At 32.5% G+C, this 10819-nt stretch overlaps 2 protein-coding genes across 2 annotated transcripts in view; both read right to left on the bottom strand.

Annotated features, from left to right (window-relative positions):
- Window positions 1–10819, bottom strand: part of LOC110112367 (probable sulfate transporter 3.3) — a 75027-nt gene that overhangs the window by 24056 nt on the left and 40152 nt on the right.
- LOC110112362 overlaps window positions 7078–10819 on the bottom strand; it is an 18512-nt gene continuing 14770 nt past the window's right edge. The window contains exons 3-5 of the mRNA XM_028695018.1: window positions 9705–9787; window positions 8616–8946; window positions 7078–8523 (exon numbers count right to left, since the gene is read on the bottom strand). Coding sequence (XP_028550851.1) covers window positions 7255–8523; window positions 8616–8946; window positions 9705–9787 — 1683 coding nt within the window. The 3' untranslated portion in view covers window positions 7078–7254. The remainder of the gene's footprint in view (window positions 8524–8615; window positions 8947–9704; window positions 9788–10819) is intronic.

A 10819-nucleotide genomic window follows, 5' to 3' on the forward strand; every position in this document is an offset into this window, starting at 1 on the left:
GTCTTGTCCTGATGTTCTCCAATTTGTCTCTTTTCTCTAGTCTTTGCTTGCATCATGTATTATGGTAAGAGTCGTACTAGAAATTGCGTAGGTATGATTATAGATAAGAGTTTAAAGTATAATGTTATAAAAATTAATATAATTAGAGATAAAATTATAGTTTTAAATATTATTATTGATACTAAGATTATTAATATTACAAGTGCTTATGTTCCTCAAATAGATTTGGATATAGGTCCAAAATTATAATTTTGAAATGACTTAGAAAAATTAATGCAAAAGATAACTCTTAAAGAAAAAAAAATTATTAGAGGAGATTAAATGGACATGTTGGTCGAGAGGTAGATTATTTTAAAAGCATTCATGGTGGTTATGGGTTTAAAGAAACTAATGAAAGTGGTAAGACCATATTAGATTTTTCGTTAGCTTATTATTTTGTAATTGTTAATATCTTATTTAAGAAAAAAAATGAGCATCTCATCACGTATAAGAATGGATATAGTAAAACTCAGATTAATTAATTTCTCATAAGAAAAATAGGTTATTTAGATTATAAAGATTGTAAAGTCATTCCAAGTGAAAGTTTATGTACCCAATATCACTTATTAGTTTTAGAATTTAAGATGATGAGGTATAAAATAAAAAATAAAATAAAACTTTTTTTAGGGTTAGATGGGGACATTTAAAAAATCAATTTGGATTCATGCTGATTTGGTCTACTATGGAAGCTATACGTTAATTGAAAGGTTTGGTGGAAAAGTATAGAGAGAATAAGGAGGATCTACATATGATATTTATTGATTTAGAGAAAGCATATGATAAAGTTCAAAGAGAAGTGCTATGGAGAGTTCTATAAAAGAAATGGGTTAATAATTTTTATATTCAAATCATTAAGGATATGTATATATGAGCTATTACTTGTGTTAAAACAAAAGGTGGTTTGACCAAGTATTTTCTTATTTTTGCTATATTACATCAAGGATCAGCCTTAAGCCCATATCTTTTTGTTTTAGTCATAGATGTACTCACTGGACATTTGCAAGAGTTTGTACCCTGGTGTATGCTTTTTGTTAATGATATTATTCTTGTTCATAAGACTAGAGAGGGAGTTGAAGGTAAATTTGAATTATGGAGGTCAACCTTGAGTCTAAAGGCTTTCGTTTGATTAGTTCTAAAATTGAATATATGGAGTGTACTTTTAGTAATAATAGTTTTAGTGTGGAAATTGTGACTTTCGGTGATTAAGTCATTAATAAGAGTACACGTTTTAGATATCATGGGTCTATTGTTCAGAGTTATAGTGAAATAGATGGGGATATTATTAGTAAAATTCAAGTTGGATGGTTGAAGTAGAGGAATGCATTGGATTTGTTGTATAATAGAAAAGCCCCCTCAAACTTAAGGGAAAATATTATATGATGGTGGTTAGACCTACAATCCTATATGGTGCAGAATGTTGGCCATTAAAAGAGTAGCATAATATTAAGTTAAGTGTTGCAGAGATGAGGGTGCTTAGGTGGATGTGTGGTTTTACTCTTAGAGACAGGATACGAAATGAGCAAATACGTGAAAAGGTTGGAGTAGCTCAAGTGGAAGATAAGATTAGAGAGAGTCGCCTTGGATGGTTTGGCCACATAAAATGGCGGCCTTCCGATGACCCGGTTAGAAAAGTAGATATATTAGATTTAACTTATGTTAAGAAAGGTTGAGGTAGACTTAAAAAGACTTGGTTAGAAAATATTAAAAATAACCTTTTTTATTTGATTTAAAAGAGAATTTAATTTTTAATAATGCACAATGGAGAAAAAGGATGCTTTTAGATGACCCCACATAATGAGATAAAGACTTGATGATGTTGTTGTTGTTATTGTAATATTTTTATAATTTAATAATTTAATCTCAACAGATCATTTGAAAGTCAAACTAAATTTTAAAAATCAGGAAATTTCCTGATAAATTTTTCTTCTTTATTTCCTTATTTCTTCTCTACATTTTATTCCTTCCTCCTTTTCTTACTTTTATTTTTCTCTTATTTGAACAACTCCAACCACTTATCCAGCAAGCCACCGCAGCCCTCGAAAATCTCTCACAATAGTCCTCACAACTCAAAAGTAGAAAGAAAAAATAAATAAATAAAGTCACAAAGTAGAAAGAAATTGATAAGAATTTAATTGGATTTTTACTTATATATAACTAAAAATTTAAATTTCATAGCCAACTCCTTCCTTCAATGTCAAAACTTTGTCAACTGAATCACCGTCTCTGCTATTACCGCTCTAGGGAGAAAGATTAGGATCATTCGCTTGCTACAGTACTGCTACATTAATTCTACTCCAATAATTATTTTGTTATAAATCCCCCCTCCTTTAGGAATTTCATCAATGAAATTCCTTTCATCTCCATTTACAAAATATAAATAGGAAAATCTTTGTTTTATTTCATGCTTCTTTTCCAATTTGTTTCTTTTCTACTATATTTCTACATTTTATCTTAGACATTCGAAATTTGTTTGTTTATCAATTTTTTAATATTATATTTCAATATTTTTCATGTTCTTTAGCATATGTAAGATCTTTTTGCACTTCAATTTCTTCATGTGAGAATCTCTGACTTTCAATGGAAAACTATTTTCTCAGCAATGAGATACATACAAAGACATTATGTAAACCTGATAAATTAGCGGGTAATGCTAACATGTAAGCAACTTTGCAAATTTATTCAATAATCTCAAATGATCCTATGAATATTGGATTTAGCTAACGTCATATACAATCTTATAACAAAAAATATTGTAGCAGTACTTTGGCGGTTGACAAAACTTTGGCAATAAAGGGAGGGGTTGGCGGTAGAATCCAAAAGGAAAATTGAAAGAATATATATATATATATATATATATATATATATATATATATATATGTGTGTGTGTGTGTGTTAAAACCCAACCAAATTCTTTTCAATTTTCTTCCTACTTGTGAATTGTAAGGGCTAACTGGCTAGAGAAGTGGCTGCAATTGGTAAAACCAAAGAAAAAAAATGACAAAGAAGAAGGAATTAAAGAAAAAGAAGCGAAGGAAAAGAAGAAGAAATTAGACAAAATTTTGTCAGAAATTTTTCTTATTCTTAAGATTCGGGTTGATTTTCAAATTGTAGTAAATTAAGGTTAAAATACTATATCCTACTCAGATTAAATTATTGAATTTGAAAAATATTACAGGTTGAAGAAATTATTATTTTGGGTTATTAGGAAAAGATGAAAGCTTTGGAGATGAAAAAATAAGAACATCCACTGAGGAGAAGACCCAAATTTTTAGGTGAGGTACTTAACTTCTAATATAATAATCGAATATATCATAATATTTAAGTTTACACATTTATCATTCTTATAAATAATGAGAATGAAATTTAAGAATCCTATGAAAAGTCACATCATGTGAATTAAGATGGTTGACTTTGATGACCTAGGCAAGAAGAGGTGATTCCTAATAATTGACAGTTGGTTAGCCTAACATTTATCAGAAAAAGATGAATGAAAAGGAATTCTTAATTCTCGATGCTGAAGATTTGGTTAACCGAGCATTTATCAAGACAATAAAAAAGAAATTCCAATCTCTTGATAATGGAGAGTTGTTTAACACAACTTTTGTCAGGGAAAGTTAACGCAAAGGGGCTAAAACCTATAATAAGCATGAAATGGCATTAAAGATAAATATGTTATGACAATCATAATGAATTTGATATGATATTAAAAATGAATATAGTATGATATTAAAAAATGAATATGATATGGTATGTCAAAAGTATTAATAATCAAGAATAAGTAATAAAATGAAAATGAGTAATTCATTAGTAATTTCATGATTATGTAACATTCTTGCTTGCTATTCCTGATTTGCTCATTTGTACTAATGATTCGTAACTAATATAATAAACAGACATCTACTTCACGAAACTAAATATAATTGATTTTATGATTTTATTTATGAACGCTTCCAATTAAATACTTCTAATGGTTACTTAAATGATGTTAAGTGCTATGTAAAACATTTAGACGATAACAAAAGACTATTTTCTCTCATCTGATCCTGATGAGTTAAATCAGAATAAATGTAGTGAGAATTTTATCTGCCCATATTGTCTGCTTTTGTTATACCTCATGATTGCATAGAAGGGGTGAAAATGGGGGATGGCACATCCTTCCTTAAACATAAATAGAGTGTCAATATTAGACCCGACACAAAACTAACTTTGAATCCAACAAAAAAATTCGGGTTTGGGTCAACAAGGATAATATTCGAGTCGAGTTGGGTTAACATAAATGACTCAAAAAAATATGGTGGGTTCAAGACATGTCAATTCAGGTTTGGGTTTGCGTAAATAACTCATAAATAATGATGGATTCAAGTTGTATTGGGCCGAGGACAGGTCAACCCACAAAAAAAATTACTTAGCTATTGAATTCAATTTTTAATGAAAACCCCATATAAATTGTATCTTTTATTATTTTAAGCATTTTCTTGTCCAAATAGAGTTAGCATGTTCAATTTGGGTTGAGTTGACATGACACTAAACCATCACAAATTAAATGATTTTCGTGGTGTGTCAAGTCAAGTTCAGGTTGGGAACCAGTTTAATAAATGAGTCAGTTCATATTAGATATATTTGTGTCATTTTTTAGATATGCTTGAATATGATCCATGAACCCAAATTAACACCCACCCATAGCTAGGGGATTTAACTATATATTCTTTTCCTCCAAATTATCTCAAGTGCAAGTTTTCTTCCCCCAATCACGATTATAAAGCTCCAATCCTAACTTCTTCCTTACCTCCATGAGTCGCATAATTATTATGAGTTCTTCCTTCCATCCCACATGAGAGATTCCCTAGTTTTAGATGTTGATTGGTCATTGCACGATCATTACATTTATAACATTTCTGTAGAGTTATATTGATGCATACTTTGACCGCAAGGACGTACACATCTATAGCTTTTTTGTCCTTCAATGTAAGCAAATAATAATTGCTCGAACTACATATAATTTGATCTCTTTGGGAGATGGTATGTAGGCAATGGGTATAGGGTCTCAAGTATTTGCAATTTCCTCTTAAATCTTTTGTTATGAAATTATATAATAAACAAATTATATTCCTTCCATCCCCATTTGTTGCCCGAGAGTATGCTAACCTTCTCTTCTTCCCAGGTGTTCTATTCCTTCCCACACTGCCTCCAACATGTAGTCATTGCTACCCTCTTTCTATCAATACATTGTTGTATTTGCCCACATAAATTTCAAGGTTGAACATCACATTGGTTAAATCTTCCTTTTGAACTTCTACAACCTACCATACTCTTTTTTTCCCCTCAATTAGTTTTCATTGATTTACTTTATATCAATCTAGTAGTGGGAATGCTATCTTTACTAATACTATAACCAACAACTTGTTAATCTATTGTAGGGATTAATTTAGGTTATTTGGTAAGTCAGGATTGAATATGTTTAGAGTTTAGCCTTTTGAGATTATGTTTATTTGGCATTACTAGTTTAAACTAGTTCAACTTGTGTTTATACATGTGTAATTAATTTAAAATTCTATTTAAATTTAGGTTTTTTTGGATCGTATTAGTCTGGTATTATGTTTTTTTGGAGCTAGAGGAGCATTGAACTCGCTTCTATATATTAAGGTAAGTAATTTGTATTTATTAAAGTGATAAGCCTACCATTATTTCTAAGGAGAAATATCCTTGATGCTTGTTGCAGGTTTCTCGAGTATTTAATAGAATGTTAGTCATGCCTATCATATTCAAACTTGTCTTACACATTCATTGAAGCTTTATGGTCATGTTGTTAAGTCATGAGATGTGCATCTAGCTTTACATTGATAATTTGTTGCATAATAATTACAATCTTGAAATGAAGCATGTGATGTAATGACTCATTCTAATATTAGAATCTACTGAAATTAAAAAAAAAAAGCTTTTAGTCGTATTTTGTGTGTGATGGATGCAGTACCCTCGTGTTGATATTATTGGCTAACCTAGTTAATGGATTCAGAGTAACAACTCTCTTAGGGTCACTAAACTCCATTAAGTAGGTAAAAATGTTCCTCTAGATCATGTGTTAAAGCATGCCGACTAGGTAAAAAAGACATTATATGATAAATGATTAATAGGTCATTTCTGCCTGTATAAATATGGTATGCATTGAGTGATCTAACAATTGAATCCAATATTTGTCAACTTGCATGCTTCTTGTGAAATTGCTTGATAGATATAGCTACCATATTTGATAATATTTTTTATGAAAATTTAAAATAATTTGATGTCCTAATCAATGTTTAAAATTGTGTATTCGGGTATTAAAGCGTTTTTCGTTCGTGAGACGAAGCGTAAGCCTCAAGGCGATTTGAGGCGTAAGCCTCAAAATCAACAAATTGCGTAAACATAAAATAATAAATTTTGTATATACTAATGAGTTAATAATATATAAAACATAAAAATGCTACTTACAAAATCTTTGAGAATAAATAAGGGAAACATATCACAAAAGACCTCACAAGTCATCAGCACTGTCATCACTCATCAGTCATCAGCACTGTCATCACTCATCAGTTATCACAAAAGGGGTCTTCATTTGAATCATCATTATGATGAACTGCTCTCTCCTCTTCCCCCTCTCCTATAGAGTCCAATATCTCCCAATCAGCTTCTTCTACATTATTAGTTATCTTCATTTTCCCTAAATATTTTTAAACAATATCATAATGAATAATAGTGTAATACATTAATAAAAGTCTAAGAAAAAAACTATATTATTTATATACCTTTTTTGATTTGTTCTCGAGTTATGGTGGATGTGGATGTTTTAAGACTATCAAAGAAATCAACATTTAAATCTTCACCTTGTAATTCAGACGGCATCACTTCAACTTCATCATCTACAAATCACTCATCATCAGATGCCACATCATTGCAAAGCAAAGGATCTTCATCATCCATTAATCCTTTTTTCTTCAAATTTCTATCTCTGAGTCTCCTATTGTACATAATGTACACCAGTGAGTTCATCCTCAATGTCGACAAGCGATTTCTCCTCTTTGTATGCACTTGGTTGTAGGTACTCCAATTCCTTTCACAGCCAGATGAAGAGCATGTCAAGCCCAAAACTTTCACAGCAAAACGCTGTAATTCTGGAGTCTCATCACCAAATTGAATCCACCACTCAACTGGAGATCGTTTGGCAATTGTATCTTTTGCTTATTGTAATCCAAAAAAACCTTCTTTGTTCCTAAAAGGTACCAATTGCAAGTCAGCATTTGATCTTTCAGTTGCATCACTTATTAGACGATCCATGCAATGATATAATCCCAACTTTATTTCAGGGTTTGTAGACTTGTTCTCTGCATATTGATACTGAGGGTTTAGGTAGTAGCCAGCGGCATGCAAGTGTCGGTGAAGCTGTAGTTCCCACCTATCATCAATAATATTCCAAATTTCCCTAAAGCTTCCCTCACTGCCTCCTAAGTTGGAGGCAATCATCTCTTTGGCTTCATCCATAGCATTGTAGATGAAACCCATTGCAGGCTTCTTCTCAGCATCCACCATCCTTAAAACATGAACCAAAGGTCTAGTGGTTGTAATGGCATATAAGACACTTTGCCAAAATCTGTCATTTAAAACAATCTTTCTAATCTCTTTTCCCTCAGCCTTCTTCGCCCAAGCACAACTCAACCACTGTGTAGATGTGAACATAGCCTCTAAAGGTTGTCTGGCATCCAGCATGCTCTCTAAGGTCAAGTATGCGGTGGCAAATCTTGTTGCGGCTGGCCTTAGAATTTCTTTCTTCGAAAACTTTCTCATAAGAGCTAGAATCCAAGAGTGGTTGTAAATAAACTTGGTTATTTTTTTGGCTTTAGTGAGTGCATTTTTATGTTGAGGTAGATCCCCAAGCTTCTCAAGAATCAGATCTATGCAATGTGCAGCACATGGAGTCCAATACAAATGTTTCCTCTTCTCCATAAGTTTATTACCTGCAGCCTTATAAGAACTTGCATTATCTGTCACAATTTGTACAACCAAATGTTCTCCAATCTCTTCAACAATGCTATCTAATAATCTAAATATGAACTCAGCATCTTTGACCTGGTCAGATGCTTCAATTGACCTTAAAAACACAGTACCATAAGGATTATTAATGAGGATGTTGATCAGACTTCTATGTTTGATATCAGACCACCCATCTGACATAATTGTTACTCCTGTTTGGGCCCAAGTCTTCTTAATTTCTTCAATGCTTTTATCAGTGCTTTCCAACTCCTTCAAAATCCATGTTCTTAAATCATACATGGTTGGAGGTTTGAACCCTCTCCCAAATGCTCCAACTGAACGAATCATGTTGTAATAAGCAGGTGATGTTGCAACATTAAATGAAATTGCATTTTCGTAGAAGAATCTGCCTATATCCTTACACACTCTCTCCGCGCCTCTCTTGCATTTTCTGGGGCCATCTTCTGTGTAGTAGAAGGCCTATCCTCTGATGTGTCAACCATATAATGATCCATAGGCCCTCTAGCACCCCTAGATGAAATGGGCTTCATAGAAGAAGATGAATCCCTGACGCTGCGCTCACTCCCGTAGTAAGATCCAGCATCAACTCTATCCTCAAATTGCTTCTGTGCAAGATGTTTTGATGTGATAGACTTATTCATGTATGACTTTATCTCTTCCCTTACAGCATCAGGAACTTTGGAGCATGGAGCAACATTCTTGTGAGAGCCTGAAAGGTGTTCCTTCATCCTAGTCACACCACCTTTCACAACTTTATCACAGTAATTGCATTTCAGATAGACATATGTTTTATCACTTCCTCCTACATCCACCTGAGTGCTATATTTCCATGCTGGATCTTTTCTATGACCTGATGCAGCCTTATCCTTATTTTTGACCATCCTGATTGAGAGAAATTTTAGGAAGCAAACGAGTTCTTACTAATCTTTTATATGACCTGATGCAGGTCGGAGGAGACAGCAGCCTCGGAGGCTCGGACAGAAGCGTACGCTGGTCGGACGGAGAAGACAGCAACCCAACTCGCAGTCTCGCAGTAGAAGAAACCTCCAAGCAAATAAGTTTAGGGTTTAATATGCGGGCTGGATGTGTTCAGTATTATATAATGTCGAGCCGTCGATAAAGCAGAACACTGCGTACTCTATGCGTATTTATGCGTATTTTGTGCGTACACCCTACGTGCACATTGCGTGTTTTGGAGCAGATGTAATTTAATGTATGATTTTGTATTAGTAGTTAATAAAACATGATTTTCTAGGTATTGTTTGAGTACCAGGAGTGTTAATTATTTTATTGTGCGTACATTATGCGTATCTTATGCGTTATATATTGGTAAACTATGCGTTCACCATACGTTTTTTGTGCGTGGTCTCTGCGTCAACATTGCGTATTTTTAATGAAAGATAAAGTCAAAGAGAAAAAAGAACATTTAATGTACATCTTTAAATACAAAAAAAAGAACATTTAATGACTATGTACAATATAAAAAATATAAGAACAAATTAAAAGAACATTTATAACAAATACAATTTTACAAGAGACCCTAATGTACATCTTCAACAAGACAACAACATTTTATACATAGTCACCTTGACAACAACATTTATAACTTGCATTACCTTCTGTTGTCCAATATAAATCACCTTGACAACCAAGCCTTCCCTCCATCACTGCGATACTTATCCTCCTCCCATGTTCCTGATGCCAATAACTTGTTAACAGAAACCTGGTCAGGTTAGAGAGGTTTAAGTTTACAAGTTATTGGCATCAATTTCATGGGAGGAGGATAAATATCGTAGTAATGAATGGAAAGCTTGGTTGTCAAAGATTATTTATATTGGACAACAGAAGGTAAGATTTTTTACAAGAGAAGCTTGCTTTGACACTTTGCCATAAGGCAAACGTTCCTGCATTATATAGTGAAAAATTTAATGTTGAGCAATAGTAAGTAATAAATTGTAAATAAAGGCTCATAAAAATTCAACCTACCCTATTATCCTCTCAACCATATTTGCCACCCGTCAGTCCACAGCTAACGAAAATTATTATTCATGTCACGGCCCCTCAGTCCATACTCCATACTAAATGTAAGTAATCAAAAATATTTAATAGAATGTGTGCGTGTTTTATGCGTACTAAATGCGTAATTTATGCGTTTGTTGTGCGTGCCTTAAGCGTATGTTATGCGTATTTTATGCGTTCGTTGTGCGTACTATGTAAAAAACATTTCAAAATCATTTATAAAATTATTATTTTTTGCTTTAAAACAAATAAGAAATTCAAACACTAATCTTTGAACGAAATTGCCAAACACAAACTTCCAAACAAACATCATATTCCTTATTCCTCTTCCCTAAATACAATCCAACAAGAGCCATAAACCATTTGTACTTGTTCAAGTATCATGTTCAAGATTAGAAAATGAAATCATACAAATCTAACAAGAGCCATAAACATCATATATTCATATTCCTTATTTCTTCATCATTTTAATGTAAGTAACTTACAAACAAAGATATATATTAATTAAAATATTTAATAGAATTTTATGAATAAAATTTACTGCTTATGTGTGCGTGTATCATGCGTGCGTTATGCGTACGGTATGCGTTCGTAATGCGTATTTTACGAGTTCATTATGCGTATTTTATGCGTTCGTTGTGCGTTCTATGTTTAATATGTAAATTTTTCGTTGTGCGTTCTAGTAAGTAATAAATGCTCATAAAAAATCAATCTACCCTATTATCCTCCCAACCAT

This window comes from Dendrobium catenatum, unplaced genomic scaffold (genome assembly GCF_001605985.2).
Source record: "Dendrobium catenatum unplaced genomic scaffold, ASM160598v2 fragScaff_scaffold_621, whole genome shotgun sequence".
In the NCBI taxonomy this organism is placed as follows: Eukaryota; Viridiplantae; Streptophyta; class Magnoliopsida; order Asparagales; family Orchidaceae; genus Dendrobium; species Dendrobium catenatum.